We start from the raw sequence: 20,719 nt of genomic DNA, 5'->3' as shown, positions 1-20,719 counted from the left end.
GTATTATGATATACTATCTCAATCTTATATGGTGGAAAGAAAATAAAACCTATATGGCTGTGAAATTAATTTCCAACTTAGACATGTTTAAAATGACATCTGAATTCATAAAAATATACAATGATCAATGAATCAGTTTCAAATGAGATAATATCTTCAGAACAAAATGAAACTTATTAAAACTCACCTTAAATCTTTTATTCTCCCCACCACTTAGAATAACGTCAAATTTAGCAACACCTTTGGATCGTAAGAGATGAATCGATGCACCATATCTTAAAGCATCACCAACAAACATTGTTACTGTGCGCTTGTTATCACTTGCAGCAGGTTTCCAGCCTTTGAAACCAGGCCGAATAACATCTGGATTTTCATCATTGCTTGATAATTTAATGTTCCAAGCCCTTATTAATGAGGGATCTTCCAAACCATCGCTAAATACACACCAGGATTCTAAAAAGCAATATCAATAAAGAAAATGCAATCAACAAAAGACCATTATATTCATGAGAGTTATAAGAATTTTCAAGAAAGGTAATATTTCTATGTAAGAAAAATAATTTACCTGTTTGTGTTGTTATTTGTTGTGTTGTTGTTGGAATAGGTGTGGCTAAAATTTAAATGAAATAAAACAAATTTCCATTTACCATCCATCATATACAGTTCATAAATATATATATATTATTTCATAATGTATTGTGGTCCAATTTAAAAAACAATTATGTATGTTAAATAAAGTGTTTTTCACAAATGAGTTTAATGTATGTTAATTAATGTATATCGTCACTTACTTGTTAATAGGGGTGTTGTTGTAGGAATTATTGTTGTTGGAGCTAGTGTTGTTGCTATAAAAACAAAAAAGAAATATTATAATAAATGGTGCTAGGTCAAATAGAAAGAATGAAAACACATAAACAACACATCAGGTATAGAAATAACAAATATTATAATTATCATATGATCAATGATTATGCACAAAAATGACAATCCTAATAAAAAATATTTCGTTTTTATAATTATTATCGTTTCGCAGCGAACATTCTACAGATGAATAAATATTGTAACAAACGACAAAATTTAGATGACAAATTATTTCTAGCATTGAACCAATGTATACTTACATCCTGATTCAAAGCATCCATTAAAAGATACTGTGATTAGCATTCTGCGATTTGGTGAAACAGCTCTAAAATGTATTTTCACTGTGTTTGATGTTGTACCAAATGGAATTTTGACAATATCATCCTTTGCATTATTCTAGATACAAAAAGAAATTGGAAATGGTAGCAGTTTAGAAGAAAAATATGTGAAGAAACTGATACATGTATATATGTATGTATATATGTATGTATATATGTATGTATGAGTACTCTTTTTTCCACCTTGTTGCACATTTCATATGCTTACTCCGGTATATATATATATATATATATATATATATATATATATATATATATATATATATAGGTAGATTGAATGATGGTTGTGTATGATTGATTATACTCCATGGTAGTGACACCTGGGTTCTGGATGTAGAAGACCGAGATAACCTTGATAAAAATGAAGATAGTATGCTCCACTGGATATGCAACATCAGTGTGTATGTAGGACAAAGTGTAAATGAGTTGAGAGAAAGGTTGAGCATAAGCAGAATCAAATGCAGCTTGCAAGAAGAGGGACTGCGTTGTTCTGGACATGTGATGTGTATAAATGAAGACAGCTGTATAAAGAGGTGCTGATCATTGAGAGGGGATGGCACTTGTGAAACAGAGCCAGGGAGACATGGGATGAAGTGGTGAGTACTGATCTCAGTATGCCATGGTACTTTGCCACCATTTATCTCTCCCTTGCTCTACTCTACCATCTCATTTATATTCTGATCCCTGTTCTTTGTGAATATGCTCTGGCCCTTTGGTACCCTCTCTCTCTCTCTCCTACTCTCTCTTGCTGTCTCCCTCTACTGTTTCTGTCTCAGTGTCAAACTCTAACCTGTCATCACATGACACAAGATCACCTCCTCCAATTACCCCTTCCCTCTCAAAGGATCTTTGTCTTGCAAGTTACTTGGTGGCCTTGCCAGTGCTAATTCCACGTAAAAAGCATCTAGTCCACACTGTAACTTAGTTAGCATATGGAAGGGAATCCAGCTGTGAAAACCATGCCAAAAACTGACCATACCAGTGCTGATGCCATGTAAGAAGCATATTTGGTGTTAGGAAAGGCATCCAGCCATGAAAACCAGGCCAACACAGACAGCGAAACATGGTGCAGTCTTCTGCCAAGTCATCTCCTGTCAAACACCCCAACCCATGCAAGCATGGAAAGTGGACTTTAAAAGATGATGATGATGGTGATGTGTGTGTAGGTCCATACTGTATTATGATACATGATCTCAGTCCTGTGCAGTGGAAACAAACTCTAACCTAAATGGCTGTGAAATTAATTTCCAACACTGACATGTTTTATACGACATCTAAATTCATAAAAATATACAATGATCAATGGATCTGCTTCAACTGAGATAATATTTTCAGAATAAAATTAAACTCATTTAAACTCACCTTAAATCTTTTATTCTCCCCACCACTTAGAATAACGTCAAATTTAGCAACACCTTTGGATCGTAAGAGATGAATAGATGCACCATATCTTAAAGCATCACCAACAAATATTGTTACTGTGCGCTTGTTATCACTTGCAACAGGTTTCCAGCCTTTAAAACCAGGGCGAATAACATCTGGATTTTCATCATTGCTTGATAATTTAATGTTCCAGGCTCTTATTAACGAGGGATCTTCCAAACCATCATTGAATACACACCAAGATTCTAGAAAACAATATCAATGAGTTTAAATGTAATCAGCAAAGCACCACTATTACCATAAGTATTATTACAATTTCCAAGAACAGTAATGTTTCTATGAATGAGAAAGACTTTACCTGTTTGTGTTGTTATTTGTTGAGTTGTTGTTGGAATAGGTGTTGCTGAATTGAAAATGAAAAAAATTATCATATATCATTCATCATATATTGTTCATAGACATACATTTATTAGTTTATAAAAAATTGTTTTTAAATTTTTACCAAAAATAATATTAGATAAAACCATTTTTTTAATTGAGCTTGATATATGTTAATTAATTAATATTTTCACTTACTGGTTAGTAGAGGTGTGGTTGTAGGAATTGTTGTGGTTGGAACTGGTGTTGTTGCTATAAGAACAAAGAAAAGATATGATAACTAACATACTTTTTTTTAAATTGAAAGAGCGACATCACACCAACAGCGTATCATCATCATCGCTATCATTTTAATATCAACTTTTCCATGTTGTATGGATCAAATGGAGTTCTTTGGGTCAAATGAAGTCCTTTGAGAAAAAATTTCCATAAATGAATGCTCTTCCTGTAGCTAACCATTTCCTGTTTCAAAGTAAGATGCTAATTCTGCTTGGCTGGATATGTTTTCATGAAAGACTGGAAACTAATGATGCTACTTGCATGATGAAGCTTACTTACAACTGTCATATGACATCGTGACAATGTAACACACACACATGCTTGCACACACATATGCTCCTAACTTTTATTTTCCATTTATTAAATCCTCTCACATGGCTTTGGTTGGCTTGAGGCTTTAGCAGAAGACACTCAAGATTCAGTATTGGGACACTGAACCCAAAACCATAATTAATTATAAAAATGACTAATATTATCATCATGAAATGATGAATGATTATGCACAATAATTACATATTTAATTATCATATTTTACATAATTCACTTTATAATCATTATTCTTTTACATCAAGCAGTCTACAGGTCAGTAAATATTGTAAAAGGTTTTGAGATTTAGACAAAATATTTTTGAGTATTGAATCAATGCGTACTTACATGCTGATTCGAAACATCCTTTAAAAGATACTGTGATTGACATTCTGTGATTTGGTGAAACAGCTCTAAAATGGATTTTCACTGTGCTTGATGTTGCACCGAATGGAATTTTAACAATGTCATCCTTTGCATTATTCTGGGTACATAAGGAAATTGGAGATGAGAGCAGCTTAGTTAAAAACGTATTGTTACAGTAGTATTATGTCAGAGATCTGTGCTATTTATGAGTATGATATAAAGAAAATTATTGCTTTATCAACTTTAAGTTAATTGGAGGTAATAATGATATCTTTAAGAATAAAAATGCCTATATTAGCCTAACTCACCTTAAATCTCTTATTCTCTCCACCACTGAGAATAACATCAAATTTAGCAACACCTTTGGATCGTAAGAGATGAATAGATGCACCATATCTTAAAGCATCACCAACAAACATTGTTACTGTGCGCTTATTATCACTTGCAGCAGGTTTCCAGCCTTTAAAACCAGGCCGAATAACATCTGGATTTTCATCATTGCTTGACAATTTAATGTTCCAGGCCCTTATTAATGAGGGATCTTCCAAACCATCGCTAAATACACACCAGGATTCTAAAAAGCAATATCAATGAATAAAATGCAATCGACAAAACACCATTATTATTAAGAGTTTTATTACAATTTCCAAGAGTATTGTAATAATATAAAAAAGAAAGACTTTACCTGTTTGTGTTGTGGGTTGCAGTGTTGTTGTTGGAATAGGTGTGGCTAGAATGGAAAGGAAACGGTTAGATATGCTATCATCAACAGTTCATAAATTCATAGTCATTATTTCATAAAATATTCTTCTTCAATTTTAGCAACTCACAATGTTACATAAACCGTTACTTTAATGAGTTTAATTATATAAGTAATGAATTCTTTCACATACTTGTTGCTAGAGGTGTAGAAGTAGGAAGCAATGTTGTTGTTGGTAGTGGTGTTGTTGCTATGAGAACAAAGAAAAACATGTGATGATAATGATGGAATGAATGAAAACACATGAATAGCTTTTCATTTATAGAAATAGCTGCAACTATATCTCTGGAGTTTGAATATTATATACAGTTATGGAAATTGTTTATCTACAAAAACAATTTTGTTTTTTCATTTACTTTTTGAGTAAAATACAAACACAACACTATATTATATGCAAACAAAATCTAAAAACGTTAAGTATTTAATAGTAGGAATGAGACTAAAATAAAGTTCTTGTTATTTCATATAATATTATTCCAATAAGAAAAGTAATATTCTTAGTTTTGTAAAATTTGTAAAATTATATTTAATTGAAAATTCTTATTGTTAATATATATTTCAAAAATTTATTTTAAAATTTTGGTAACTAATATTATAATCAGTAAATGATTAATGATTAAGCAAACATTCATCATCATTCATAATGATTAGAATATCTCTAAAAATTCAATACAATTTGTTTTATAATCATGATTGTTTTACATTAAATAGTCAGCAGATAGGTAAATATTGTAAAGAATTATGAGATTTACGACAAGGAATTTTAGTGTAGAGAAGTCAATGCATATTTACATTGTGATTCAAAACATCCTTTGAAAGAAACTGTGATCAGCATTCTGTGATTTGGTGAGACTGCTTTAAAGTGGATTTTCACAGTGTTTGATGTTGTACCAAATGGAATTTTAACAATGTCATCCTTTGCATTATTCTAGATATACAACAGAATGAGAGATAAGGTAGGTTTTGATGATAAAATATTACTACAGTGAAAGAGGTAGAGATATTTTTATAATGAACTGTTTTTCCATCACTTATTGTCAAGTTTTTAATATATTTGGATTCAATTAGTGCTGAGATACAGCATATCAGGCTCTATCTGATTGCTTCACTCAACAGATTATACAAATTATTTTGAAGAAACAATAAAAATACGACAAAATAAAATCTGGCTAAACTGTTGAAAATTTTGTAAACAGGCAATATACTTGTTGCTTGTTGGTTTTGTAAATTTTTTTTTAACCCAATTTTTTAATCTAATCTCCTTCAAATGATATTTTATTCTAACAAATGCAGCTTCAAAAATTTAGGTTGTACTTTAACTGAGTATGATCAGTTTGAGATTTAGATTCACTAAAACACATATGTATATCTATCTAAAAGAGAGGTATATGAAACATTACATGAGGTGAAGTAATTTATTTACTTGAAGCACATGGCAATTTTAATGATATTTAGTAGGATAACATGATGCTTTGATTGGTGCATCAGTTCTTTTTGATATAGAAGCAATAATTTTCTTCAATCTCCAGGATGTATGACTCTAAACCAGGCATTGAGATTTGGCTTAGTGAATCGAGTTCTGTTGCTCAGTTTGGAAACAGATATTTGATTTTGGACCATATCTCATTAAGTTCAGGGCTGTTTCCAAACCATCAAAAAATATCTATTTTATGGTCTTTCAACAGCTCTGATATTGGATTTTGCTGCATGATATACAAAACCTTCTTACTGGAAAACTGCTTCATCTGAATCATTTAGATATCATTGATAGAGGAGAGTCATTACATATCAAAATAGTTTCTTCATATTTTTTATACTTAAAAGTTCTATTTGCAATTTCCTACATATAACCATGAGCATTACACTGATAGGATATTTCTCTGTTGCTGTAAGAAATCTTCATTCACCTTGTGTGTCATATATTTCCATCCATCACTTTCCAAAAGTCTCACCACTCCATTTGATTTGTGTGCTAACCATTCAGTGGCTGTTTCTTATGTTCCTATACCCATAAAAGATGCTTCCCTCTCTGAACATCATTTATATATGATGATATTTGTTGGTATTCTTAATTTAATCCATTAGCATTCAAATTATTCTGTCAAATGTAATGCTTATTTATTCACATTGTTTTAAATTAATCATGCATTGTCTTGTAGCTTTGAGATTTCGGTGATGTTAACCAGATGTGAGAGGCTGGATCTAGCCAGTTTGATCATAAAACAGATAAACTATTTGGGCTGAATATGGCCAGTTTAAAGGCAAAAGGGCTAAAAGGTTTGCTCCTTTCAGTTTGGTTGCTTAAACTAACTCTACTTACACCAAATGTTTACCATGTGTCTTTCTGATGTTATCTGACGATCAATGAGAGCTACACTAATTGTACATTGTTTATCCAACTCATTTGTTTTGGTTTTTTTCTCCTACTTCTTTTCCTCAATTTTCTGTGTATCGTACTATTCTTTAAAGCATTTATAAAACCTTACATTCCACCAGACTTTGTTGTATTTTCTCTCTGGCTATAATCAGCAGTTCTCAACCACTTTTTAACTATGGATCATTCGGTCCCTATTTTTTTCTACTGGATTTCCATAGCCAGTTGATGTTTAATAAAATCCTATAATAATATTTTTATAATGAAATATTATTAGGAATTGTATTAAAAAAATTGCTAAACAATTTTGTGTATTGTACAAGTAGAACCAATTTATTGCACATAAACTTTAACAGAAAAATGTTACATGGACTCCAGTTGAGAACCACTGGGCTATGTTAAAGGTACTTTATTGTTTTTCTCATTTATATAGTAATCAGTCTTTCCTAGTATTAGAGGGTCATGAAAGCAAATAACGAATGTAAGATCATATAAAATAACACAAATTTATGATAAGTTAACAAAAGTGATGTGTTTGTCTTTTTCTGACAAATGACCACCAAATTAGTGTGATTGTGTGTCATTTCTCATTGCTGAAAGCAGGATGATTGTGTCATTTTTTACTAGCTACAAAAATTGATATGATGTAATAATTTTTCTAAAAGATTGAACACATTAAAACTCACCTTAAATCTCTTATTCTCCCCACCACTGAGAATAACATCAAATTTAGCAACACCTTTGGATCGTAAGAGATGAATAGATGCACCATATCTTAAAGCATCACCAACAAACAATGTTACTGTGCGCTTGTTATCACTTGCAGCAGGTTTCCAGCCTTTGAAACCAGGGCGAATAACATCTGGATTTTCATCATTGCTTGATAATTTTATGTTCCAGGCTCTTATTAACGAGGGATCTTCCAAACCATCACTGAATACACACCAGGATTCTAGAAAACAATGTCAATAAGTTAAAACAAGCAGCAAAACCATTATTGTTATGAGTATCATTACAATTTCCAAGAGTATCAATATTTCTATGAAAAAGAAAGACTTTACCTGTTTGTGTTGTGGGTTGTAATGTTGTTGGAAAAGGTGTGGCTAAAATGGAAAGGAAACAAAAAATGTCATATATTATCATAAATCAATATTTATTAAGTCTAATATATATTGGCTTCAAATTTTGGCACAAGGCCAGCAGGTTTGGGAATGTTTGGGCTAAGTTGATTAAATCAACCCCAGCTCTCAACTGGCACTTATTTTATCAACCTCAATTGGATGAAAGGCAAAGTTGACCCCAGTGGAATCAGAACATGAAGACAGAGGAAATTCACTAAGCATTTTGCCTGGTGTGCTAACGATTCTGCCTTGAGATTAATATATATTAAGCATTGAATATTTTCACTTACTTGTTAGCAGAGGTGTGGTTGTAGGAATCGTTGTTGTTGGTACTGGTGTTGTTGCTATGAAAACAAAGAAAAATGTTATGATAGGTGTTATGTGAAATGGAATGAATGGAAACACATAAACAGCATATCATATCAGTTATAGAAATAACTGAAGCTATATTTCTGGAGATTTAAGAGAAATGTGTAGCAACTTCTATAAATCGCTACAAACACTTTACTCGCAATCATGCATTGCCTCTCATGTGACATAACTGTCTCAATAAGAAGCTAGGTTTGCATGCAACATTTTTGTTTGAACGTTTACTTTTCCATGCTTGCATGAGTCAATGAATTTGTTGAGCCAAATTATCTACAGCTGAATGCTCTTCCTATCACCGACTCCCACATGTTTCTAAGCATTGTAATATTTCCACATGACTGAATATGTTTTATGGAAGTTTTAGAACAAATCACCAACTTATAAGATGGTGACATCCATTTTACACCTATCACATGATGTCAAGACAAGGAACCACAAACGCACCCTCAGACATACACATGTGCACCCATGCATTCTCTTTGCACATGGCTTGATCCCTCTGTTTTACTACAACAAACAACTTTTGTACCAACATGCGGCAGTTGCTATTAAATGTACACAAAGGCTATCAGTCTGATCATTTATGATGACAAAAAGCTTGTGTATTACAAGTTGCTTCAGTATCAGAACACTTCAATATTATTTCCACATAATCTTGCAATTCAGAAAAATATAACTTTAAACTTTAGAACTTTATTTTTACTTACAGTGGCTATTAATGAAATATAACAAACATCTGTCAGTATCTGTATTGTATAACACCCATGCATAGAAACTCACTTAAAATATGATAATGAATATGAAACCCATATTGCATAATACAAATGCATCGAATTTCATCTAGGGCATCCTTTTAACATATTTTTTCTTCCACATAGAAAGATGTAATTCTTTTTTATTCATTCTGTCATGCATGGTCTTGCTATCCTGAGTGCAGAATTTCTGCTCTCAAATTTTGGACTAAAATTTGTATAAACTTAGTTCTTACCAACTATTTAATTTATTGGGTTAAATTGTTCCATCATTGAAAAGATTAATCTTCTTTGTTCTGAATCTTTGTGTCATTTGGTATAAGTTATCTGTTGTTACAATAATGAATATGCTTTCCACATTGTAAGATTTGAGCTATGAGTCATCATTTAATTTTGGTCTTAAATCTCAATAGAAAGGTCTTCTTACATCTAGTTACAACCATGACTAATAATATTTTACGTCAGTATTATTACATCATTATTGTCACCATACATATTACATCAAAACTAATTCTTTATTTTATATTAAGCAAAAATTATGAAAGTTGTTTAATGATCAGTTAGTGGAATTTGTAAGAGGCAAACAAGATAATGTACTATATATCATTTAAGGTAAAACTTGTATAATAGAAGGAGAAATATATCAATTTAGACTTTCATACATGACATATGTAAAACATATTCAATTAAAAGTTCAAATTGTTAATTGGTATTTACATAGTTATTTCCAAATATAATGCTAACCAAATTTACAATCATCAACGATTAAATAAATATTCATGATGATTCACTCTGATTACTTTATTCATTATTAACTACAATATTTTATATAATTACTTGCACAATCGTATTATGGATTAAACATTGTATAGATTGGTAATTACTGTGAAGAATGGTTTAAAGCTTGAATTTTTTTGTCTAGAACTGATTTGTACTTACATGCTGATTCAAAACATCCTTCAAAAGATACTGTGATTAACATTCTGCAGTTGGGTGAAACAACTCTAAAATGGATTTTCACTGTGTTTGATGTTGTACCAAATGGAATTTTAACAATATCATCCTTTGCATTATTCTAGATACACAACAAAATGAAAGATATGTAAGTTTTGATGATGAAATATTACTACAGTGAAAGAGGCAGAGAGATTTGCATAATGAAATGTTTTACTACAATGATATATTGTCAAGTTTTCCATACATATTTATTCAGATAACATCAAAATAAAAGTATATCAGATTTTGATTACTTCACTAAACAAATTTTTGATTCTCTTAACAGTACTGAGAAAAAGATACAAATACATTGACCTTAGTGAAACATAATTCAGAAATCTTTCTTTTTCACTGGTATTGAAAATTCTGGGAATTTAGTTACATATTTGTTGCTTGGTGGTTCATGATTCTTTTATCAAATCAACTTCAAAGAATATTTCATTCTAACCAATTTTGCTTAAAAAATAGTGTGATCTAGTCTCATTGCTATTTGACTGCCAGAAGTGGTATGATCTTATCTAAAAGCTGATCAGTTACTGAATGTGAAATAATGATTTATTTATGTTGCTAGTCTTTTAATTTTCTGTTTTAGTGTTAACAAAATATGAATTTTGGGAGAGCTAGAGAGTAGAGAACGACAGCTATACAATAGAGAATGACCAATAGAGAACAGATATTTATAGAACATCATTTAACTATTATATTTCAAAATAACAAGGAATGTGCTTAGCCAATAAACAGCAGCTGCAAGTGCATATAAAGTCTGCATTATTATTATTTATATTCATTTAGAAATGTCATTGAAATTCACATCAATATAGAATAATGACACTTATTTTAATGAAAATTTAACTTGTCAATCTAAGAGTGGGAAAGAAATTTGCTTGAGGGATGCAAACCTAATTTTTCACAAGGAGGTTCAGAACGTTTGCATTGCCCCCCACCCACCACTATGAGAATTTGGGTGTGCACATGTGTGTAGGGTGGCACCTGCACCACCTGTTCTCAAGCCTACATTGCCAATATCTTTGAATCAAACTAAACACATTAAAACTCACCTTGAATCTCTTATTCTCTCCACCACTGAGAATAACATCAAACTTTGCAACACATTTAGATCGTAAGAGATGAATAGATGCACCATATTTTAAAGCATCACCAACAAACATCGTTACTGTGCGCTTGTTATCACTTGCAGCAGGTTTCCAGCCTTTGAAACCAGGCCGAATAACATCTGGATTTTCATCATTGCTTGATAATTTAATGTTCCAGGCCCTTATTAATGAGGGATCTTCCAAACCATCGTTGAATACACACCAGGACTCTAGAAAACAATATAAGTAAAATGCGATCAGCAGAACATCAATATAAACATGAGTATTATGATTTCCAACAACAGTAATATTTCCATTAAAGTGAGTCTTTACCTGTTTGTGTTGTTATTTGTTGTGTCGTTGTTGGAATAAGTGTGGCTAAAATAAAAACAAAACAAGATTTCATTCACCATCATATAAAGTTCAGAAATTTACATTCATTATTCCACAAAATATTGTTTGTAGATGTTAACAAGCAATAAAATACACAAACAGCTATTTCCATTGCATTTAATACATACTATAAGTATATACTAGTATTCGTTTATTAATTAGTTGAATTTGAATGATGGTGATTTTGTATAAATTTTATATTTGAAACACAATTTAGTGCAAACAATTTTTTTTTTCTTTGAAAGTTTATTATGTATTTCATTAATTCAACATAAAAAGAAACAACACAAATGCAGCATTGATGTTATAGTCCTATCGATATATCTTTAATATATATTTATATATTTAGTTTACAAGCGATAAAAATAAGTAATGAAATGCAATGGGATTTCAAGACAATCAATTTTGGATAACAGAATAAACATTTATAATAAAAGTTATGAATATAGCAGAAAAGTAGCTGAAATATGCTTTCTTTTTGAACAATAATTTCCCATTATTAGCAAAATCTCATTGTGGGTAGAACTTATGCAGTCGATTTTAGCTACTCTAACTGACTTAAGATTTTAACTACTGGTAATAATCATATCAACACACACAAAACGACAAGCTGTGGTATGCCTCTGTGTGTGTGTGTGTGTGTGTGTGTGTGTGTGTGTGTGTGTGAGTGTGTGTGTGTGTGTGTGTGTGTGTGTACACACAGGCCTTTCTCAGCTTATATTGTTTCAAGTTAATTCATTTTTGATTTTGCATCACTTCTTTTAAAGAAATTAATGGAGAAATTGAAGCCTGAACTAAAGTCAATTTATCTGACTTGACATTGGTCTCAGCTTCAGCCTAAAGCTAATATTAAATTAGAAATGGTAAAATAAAATATATGTGAAAATAAAATAAAAGCTAATAAATTTTAAAAAGTGTACACTGTTACAATGCATACACTTACTTATATTGCTCTCAGAATAGTTCCAGCATCTAGAGGCAGTGTTGTTGTTCGTAACTGGAAATTCAAATGTGTGTCTATGTTCATGTGTATAAATTTGTGCTTTTCTTCATCCACTATGCCCACAAGAAAGCTCCTACTGTTAAATCTAGTCCTGGTGGTATGATACACTTTGTTATTTCTCTATAGGATAAGTTGATGATGATCAAGCATTATGAATTAGGTGTTCTACTCTGTACTATTTTCATTAAAACATGTCACAGAGAAACAAAATTTGAATTTTAGCATTACAAAGTTTTATTAATGAATTCTTTTACATACTTGTTGGCAGAAGTGTAGTTGTAGGAATAGTCGTTGTTGGTACTGGTGTTGTTGCTATGAGAACAAAGAAAACATATTCTGATGACAACTGTTGCAGAAAATAAATTAAAAAAAAGATACATAAACAATATCAGCTGTAGAAACTCTGCCAAATCAGATTGGAGCCTGGTGTTGCCATCCGCTTTCACCAGGCCTCAGTCAAATCGTCCAACCCATGCTAGCATGGAAAGCAGACGTTAAACGATGATGATGATGATCAGGAGATTTGGTATTACATAGTTATAAGAAGTGGATATCTGTAAATATTTTCATTTTCTACAATACACACTGAAAACTCTTTTATAAAATGCTGTATATGCTGGTGTATAATACGACAGGGTGTACAAGATGACCCCCAGGATTTCCATCTAAAAAGTGGGTTTTGAGCTATACTTGCTGTGTAGGATTACCCCAAGTTTCTGTGGAAAATAGCTTGAGTACTGAAGGCATGGAGATCATAGCTAAAGGGGTGAGCTGTAGTTCTCCCAGCAGCCCCTGGGCTGATTGTTTACATTTTCTGTTCTGTTGCAAATGGTGAGTGGCGTCTCTCCGCTAAGTTATTAATAAATACAAAATTAATTTCAAATCATGTTAACCAATATTATAATTAGCAAATGATTAATGATTAAGGAAACGTTTATCATGATATTTAATGATTATATTATTCACTATGATTACATATTATGTGCAAGAGAGAAGACTGTGCTGGCTTAGTCATGTGATGTGGATGGATGCCAATAGCTCCATAAAGAAGTGCCAATCTCTCAAGGTAGACGGAACACATGGAAAAGGGAGACCCAGGAAGACATGGGACAAATTAGTGAAAAGCGACCTCAGGACGCTGAACCATTCAGACAAGATGAGAAAGGACCAAGATACTGGGCACCTTGTATTCAAGAAGACCTGTGCTCCACAGCAGAAGTGTTAAGCCCCCCCACCCCGTGGTGAAGTGCTTTGGCCTGGTGCCAAGCAAAAAACACTCATGCTGGTGCCACATAAAAGCACTCATATGGTGCCACATAATGGTGCCACATAAAAATGCTCATGCAGCACCACATAAAAGCACTCATGTAGTGCCACGCAGAAGCACGCAGCACACTCTGTAAAGCAGTTAGTGTTAGGAGGTGCATCCAGCTGTAGGAACCATGACAACTCAGAATGAAACCTTCCAGCTTTCCAGCTCTGGTCAAACCGTCCGACCCATGCCAGCACGGACAACAGACGTTAAATGATGATGATGATGATGATGAAAATGCTAATAATTCATTTCATAATTGTTATTGTTTTGCATCAAACAGTCTAGAGATGGGTGAATTTTGTGAAGAATTATAAAATTTATGACAACGAATTTCAAGGGAAAAAAAATTACTTTATACATACACTGTGATTCGAAACAGCCTTTGAAAGATACTGTAACAACCATTCTGTTATTTGGTGAAACAGCTTTAAAATGGATTTTCACTGTGCTTGATGTTGTACCAAATGGAATCTTAACAATATCGTCCTTTGCATTATTCTAGATACACAACCAAATTAAAAATAAGGCAGGTTTAGCTTATAGAATTTACTACAGGCAGAAGATGCAGAGTAATTAGTATAAGGAAATGTTTTACCATAATATACTGTCAAAGTTTTAATACATATTTATTGAAAGGCAGTGAGCAGGCAGAAACGTTAATGATTGTGCCTGCTAACTGCAAATTTATTAAAAAATTAAATCTCTCATAAAAGAGAATAAATATATCAGTTATGTAATATCCTGTTTTAGTGTCAACAAATCATCAACTTTAGAGCAATAACAATAAAAGAACAATGAAATATTATTTAAAGACTGCTGTATTTCAAAATGACTTAAAGAAAAGCTGTTTAAAGCCACCAAACAACAGTGTAAGAGTGTATCAACAATTTTGACCACTAATGCACACTCGATAATTGTATATCAATTGCATGAAATATTTTACAATGTCATCTAATTTTTCAGAAAATAGCTTAGTCAAAAGAATCTATTTCAATTAAAAGTTTACTGTCATAATATTTTTGTAACAATTTAAACTCATTAAATCTCACCTTAAATCTCTTATTCTCTCCACCACTGAGAATAACATCAAACTTTGCAACACCTACAACTCTTAATAAATGAATAGATGCACCGTATCTTAAAGCATCACCAACAAACATTGTTACTGTGCGCTTATTATCACTTGCAGCTGGTCTCCAGCCTTTGAAACCAGGCCGAATAACATCTGGATTTTCATCGTTGCTTGATAATTTAATGTCCCAGGCCCTGATTAATGAGGGATCTTCCAAACCATCACTGAATACACACCAGGATTCTAGAAAACAATGTCAATTTGGGAAAAACATATTGAACAAAATACCATTATTAACATGAATATTGTTAGAATTTCAGACAACAGTAGTACTTCTATGAAAGAGAAAGACCTTACCTGTTTGTGTTGTGGGTTGTAGAGTTGTTGTTGGGATAAGTGTGGCTAAAATGGAAATGGAAAACAACAAAATTTTAGAAATTATTACAGGAAGTTTATAAATTTACGTTGACTGTTTCATACAATGTAATTTGCAAATCAACAATCAAATATCTACAGCTCCTATAATGGACAGAGTCAACAGCCATTTACAAGGCTGCAAAAGCAATGAAAATTTTGGGAAAAAAAATATATAAATAATAAATGAGTGGAAAATGAACTGGTGAGTGTGTTAAATATTAAGGCCTTGAAGCAGTATAACTCTCCTCAAACACAAGAAAATTTGCTTCAACACATGAATTCATATAAAGAATTTTGTAAACCAGATACAAAAACAAAGTATTTATAGCGAGTTTAATGTATCATAAGAAATGAATGCTTATACATACTTGTTAGCAGTGGTGTGGTTGTAGGAAGTACTGTTGTTGTTGGTAGTGGTGTTGTTGCTATGAGAACAGCAAATATATTTTGATAACAAGTGTTATGTCACAGGGAATACATGAATATTCATAAACAGTAGAAAAAATTTCAAGCTTAGCTTTAGAGAGTGCATAGTTCAGAGATCATCAAGGTGTTCCAGGTAGTGTCACTACTTCTCCAAATAGAGAGATCACAATTTTGATATTAATAATATGTGGTAAGAACGTCTGAGGAAAGAATTGCTGGACATGTTCTACAGACAAAACCCACTAGCAGTGGACCATGACTAAAATGATTGGATGACATCCATGACCGTGGTTTATCTCACTTGGGGATCCAATCGGATTAATAGGAGATGGGTGCTTCTGACAGGACCCAATGGACAGAGTACTTGAGATCTCTGACACTACGACCCCCCCCCCAGGAATAAGTGAATAAAAAAATGAAATATGATGAGCTCTAGATATCGAATATTATCTGAACACATGGGAATTGCATATCAGTAAATGTTTTGATTGTGTGAAATACAAACAAGACAGTAGTTTATAAGAACATACCATTTAAGTATATAGATTCTACAACGATGGCAAATTGGATAATAGATGAATATTAATTGTATAATGGACAAAATCATTTTTACTTACTTCCTATAATATTAATTTAAAATCAGAAATGATATACGATATTAACTATAATTTGTTTCATAATTACTGTTGTTTTGCATTAATGAGTCAGTGGAATTCTGGTTTAAGCATCCCAACCCCTGATAACTTGTCTGCTTTTTAGAATTTTCAGAAATTTTTTGTATATTTGTCTTCCACACAAGAGAATACATACAATTATGAAAATAGAATTCTTTCTAATTTTTGAATATTTAAAAGAATATTTTTCTCTTAATTTTTCGAATTCTTTGTTTTTAAATTCGAGTATAAAAGATGGACATTCCAAATCTTTGGCTCAAATCCTGGCAATAGACCATTAAATATGTTTATGGGGCAAAAAATATAGAAAAACATCAATATGTCAGAGTGACAAAGAAATAAGGAGGGTACCAGGTGGGTGTGAGATGTGTTAAAGATAGCAGCTAGATAGCCTTTAAATCACATACAATTTTTTTTTTAGTGTAATCATATGTATTCCCAAGTGTTGAACACAAATTTGCCAAAATTTTCTGAAGGTTTCAAAAAAAATAGCAAGGTTATGAGGGGTTAAAGCAGAATTCTACCATTGAGTCTACAGATGGGTTAAGATTGTAAAACATTATGAGTTCTATAACAAAGTACTTTGAGTGTGAATCTCTTCATACTTACATGCTGATTCAAAACAGCCTTTGATAGATACTGTGACTATCATTCTGGAGTTGGGTGAAACAGCTTTAAAGTGGATTTTTACTGTGTTTGATGTTGTACCAAATGGAATTTTAACAATAGCATCCTTTGCATTATTCTAGATACGCAACGAAATTAGAGAGAGGATGTCTTTAGATTATTAATACATGATGAAAGCCAAGCAAGTAAAGTTATTAGCATAATAAAAATTTAGTTCTGTGACTTATTGTCAAGCTTCTAATATGAATTAATTCAGTAAATGTGAAGATATATATCAGACTATGATTTCATCAAAGAACAAATTTCTGGTTATCTTGACTATTAGTTACCATATCCTTTATGCAGGGTTTTGTGGCATTTCCTGCTACTCTTGTTTTGTGGCATTACCTTCACCTTAGCGAAGGCAGAGGTATTGCTTTCAGTCGTGTTTGTTTGTCTATAGACAAGATATCTCAAGAACCGCGGGATGGATTTGGATGAAACTTTCAGGGATGTTTGACCTCATGACTGGCACAAACTGATTAGATTTTGGGATCGATATGGTACTGGACTAGGATTCTGGTTATAGTTACTTTGTGTGGAAGGGTGGAAAGGGTAAAGTCTTTTGGAGAGGGTGTGATGACAAATAAAGAATATGAATTCAAATACAATAACCGTTAATTTTTTTTTTTGATCAATTACAAAAAATTACGTGATTGAAAGCCTGTGATCATGATTAATATTTATTTGTCTGCTAAACATTAACCTGATCTGGTTTTGATATAAATTGGTGGCCATGTTGCATTGCTGATAGTCTGTTAAAAGTGGCATGATTTTGTCTCAATTGTAACCAGGTTCTCAATATGAGGTAATGAAATATGTTCTTAATTTCACAAGATAGATTTAAGCATAATTTCTTAATCTCATGTTCCTGTGTAAACAAAATATCTATTCTAGAGCAATGCATGTTACAGAACTATCGAATATCATTCAAAAACTATCTAAATATTAACAATTTTGGTGACTAATGCTCACCGTGTTTGCATATTAATTATTCACATGAAATATTTTAAAATGTCATCTGAATTTACAGAATATAACTTAATACATCTACTTCCATTAATAAGAGTTTAATGTGATTATACTTTTGTAATAATTTAAACTCACCTTAAATCTCTTATTCTCTCCACCACTGAGAATAACATCAAACTTTGCAACACCTACAGCTCTTAATAAATGAATAGATGCACCATATCTTAAAGCATCACCAACAAACATTGTTACTGTGCGCTTATTATCACTTGCAGCAGGTTTCCAGCCTTTGAAACCAGGCCGAATAACATCTGGATTTTCATCGTTGCTTGATAATTTAATGTCCCAGGCCCTGATTAATGAGGGATCTTCCAAACCATCATTGAATACACACCAGGACTCTAGAAAACAATGTCAATTTGGGAAAAACATATTGAACAAAATACCATCATTATTAACATGAATATTTTTACGATTTCAAACAGCAGTAGTACTTCTATGAAAGAGAAAGACTTTACCTGTTTGTGTTGTGGGTTGTAGTGTTGTTGTTGGGATAGGTGTGGCTAGAATGGAAAGGAAAGACAACAAAATTTAAGAAGTTATCACAGAAAGTTTATAAATTTACATTGACTATTTCATAAATTGTAATATGTAAATTAACAATCAAATATAATATATCTACAAATATTTATAGTGAGTTTAATTATACATACTTGTTAGTAGCGGTGTGGTTGTAGGAAGCACTGTTGTTGTTGGTAGTGGAGTTGTTGCTATAAGAACAGAAATATATTCTGATAACAAGTGTTATGTTAAATGGAATACATGAATAAAAATTTCAAGTCAAGCTCTAGAGAGTGCATAGCTCAGACATCAGAGAGGAGTATCAGGTAGTGTCAATACTTTTCCAAATCAAGATATCACACTTCTGATACTATGGATGTGGGATAAAAATGTCTTCTGAAAAATCACTGGACATGTTTTACAGGCAAACCCAACTGGCAGGAAACCCAGCAGTAGATTACGTACAAGATGGTTGGATAATCTCCATCAGCTGGATTCATCTTACTTGTGGATCAACCTGGAACAATTGGAGACAGAAGTTTCTGACAAGACAAAATGAAATATGTACTTGAGGCATCTGGCCCCACATCACTCCCAAGAATAAATGGGCAAACAAGATGAGATAAGATGAGGTCTAGAGACCAAATAACATCAGCATACAAATGAGTTAATATTGTAAAGTATTATGAGATTTATAGTAAGGAACTTTTTGCAATAGTTTTGCATTATACTCACACTTTGATTCAAAACAACCTTTGAAAGATACTGTCACAATCATTTTGCAGTTTGGTGAATCAGAAACAAAATGGATTTTCACTATGTCTGATATTGTTCCAAATGGAATTTTAACGACAGCATCCTTTTCATTGTTCTGGGTATAGAAGAATATACGAGAAAAGGCAGCTTTAGATGGAAAAAAAATTTGTGGAATTTTCACAGTGTTTAACATAATACAATGTAAAATTTTTATAAGTTCTTTTCATCATTTTGGATTGATAGGTAATGGATAGATAGATATACATTAATGCAGTTAAATAATGAATATAATTGGCTTTACAAAATACTTTCAAATTATATATTTCCAAGACTCTCAAATTCATAAAATGACATCTGTGTAAATTATATCAAGCCAGTTTTTGGTCATTTCAATCCATAAATATGTAGTTTTATTTGTAATTTGAGGAGACAGATAAAAAAAACATAACAAATCACCTTTGCACATACTGGAATATATTTTATAAAGTATTCTTTATATCTTATATTTTTACTAATATTTATGTTATAAACAGTTTTAATGAGGTGTGTATTCACTCATTGAAACTCACCTTAAATCTCTTATTCTCTCCACCACTGAGAATAACATCAAACTTTGCAACACCTACAGCTCTTAATAAATGAATAGATGCACCATATCTTAAAGCATCACCAACAAACAATGTTACTGTGCACTTGTTATCACTTGCATCAGGTTTCCAGCCTTTTCTACCTGGGCGAATAGCATCAGGATTTTCATCATTGCTTGACAATTTAATGTCCCAAGCCCTTATGAATGAGGCATCTTCCAAACCATCATTGAATACACACCAAGATTCTAGAAAACAATATCAATAAATAAAATGCAATCAAGAAAATACCATTATTTTTATAATTATTATTTCAAATTTCAACAAAAATGATGTATCACAGGATGAGAAATAGTTTACCTGTTTGTGTTGTGGGTTGGAGCGTTGTTGTTGGAACAGGTGTGGCTACAATAAAAATGAAAGAAAACGAAATTTCAATTACAATCCATCAAATGTAGTGTATAAATTTACATCAAATGTTTGATAAAATACTGTTTGTC

The 20,719-nt window shown here is 32.0% G+C and overlaps 1 protein-coding gene across 1 annotated transcript in view; it reads right to left on the bottom strand.

The window, feature by feature from the left end:
- Nucleotides 1-20,719, bottom strand: part of LOC106875008 (uncharacterized) — a 196,187-nt gene that overhangs the window by 107,169 nt on the left and 68,299 nt on the right. The window contains exons 50-79 of the mRNA XM_052971235.1: nt 20,580-20,624; nt 20,202-20,467; nt 19,612-19,747; nt 19,029-19,085; nt 18,834-18,878; nt 18,451-18,716; nt 17,287-17,422; nt 15,946-16,002; nt 15,518-15,562; nt 15,138-15,403; nt 14,451-14,586; nt 13,032-13,085; nt 11,711-11,755; nt 11,342-11,607; nt 10,227-10,362; nt 8,457-8,510; nt 8,107-8,148; nt 7,732-7,997; nt 5,464-5,599; nt 4,805-4,861; nt 4,597-4,641; nt 4,220-4,485; nt 3,894-4,029; nt 3,159-3,212; nt 2,941-2,985; nt 2,562-2,827; nt 1,122-1,257; nt 792-845; nt 566-610; nt 188-453 (exon numbers count right to left, since the gene is read on the bottom strand). Of these exons, the coding sequence (XP_052827195.1) occupies nt 188-453; nt 566-610; nt 792-845; nt 1,122-1,257; nt 2,562-2,827; nt 2,941-2,985; nt 3,159-3,212; nt 3,894-4,029; nt 4,220-4,485; nt 4,597-4,641; nt 4,805-4,861; nt 5,464-5,599; nt 7,732-7,997; nt 8,107-8,148; nt 8,457-8,510; nt 10,227-10,362; nt 11,342-11,607; nt 11,711-11,755; nt 13,032-13,085; nt 14,451-14,586; nt 15,138-15,403; nt 15,518-15,562; nt 15,946-16,002; nt 17,287-17,422; nt 18,451-18,716; nt 18,834-18,878; nt 19,029-19,085; nt 19,612-19,747; nt 20,202-20,467; nt 20,580-20,624 (3,824 nt within the window). The remainder of the gene's footprint in view (nt 1-187; nt 454-565; nt 611-791; nt 846-1,121; nt 1,258-2,561; nt 2,828-2,940; nt 2,986-3,158; nt 3,213-3,893; nt 4,030-4,219; nt 4,486-4,596; nt 4,642-4,804; nt 4,862-5,463; nt 5,600-7,731; nt 7,998-8,106; nt 8,149-8,456; nt 8,511-10,226; nt 10,363-11,341; nt 11,608-11,710; nt 11,756-13,031; nt 13,086-14,450; nt 14,587-15,137; nt 15,404-15,517; nt 15,563-15,945; nt 16,003-17,286; nt 17,423-18,450; nt 18,717-18,833; nt 18,879-19,028; nt 19,086-19,611; nt 19,748-20,201; nt 20,468-20,579; nt 20,625-20,719) is intronic.

This window comes from Octopus bimaculoides, chromosome 10, assembly GCF_001194135.2.
Source record: "Octopus bimaculoides isolate UCB-OBI-ISO-001 chromosome 10, ASM119413v2, whole genome shotgun sequence".
NCBI classification, from domain to species: Eukaryota; Metazoa; Mollusca; class Cephalopoda; order Octopoda; family Octopodidae; genus Octopus; species Octopus bimaculoides.
This window is presented reverse-complemented; position numbering and strand designations above follow the sequence as displayed.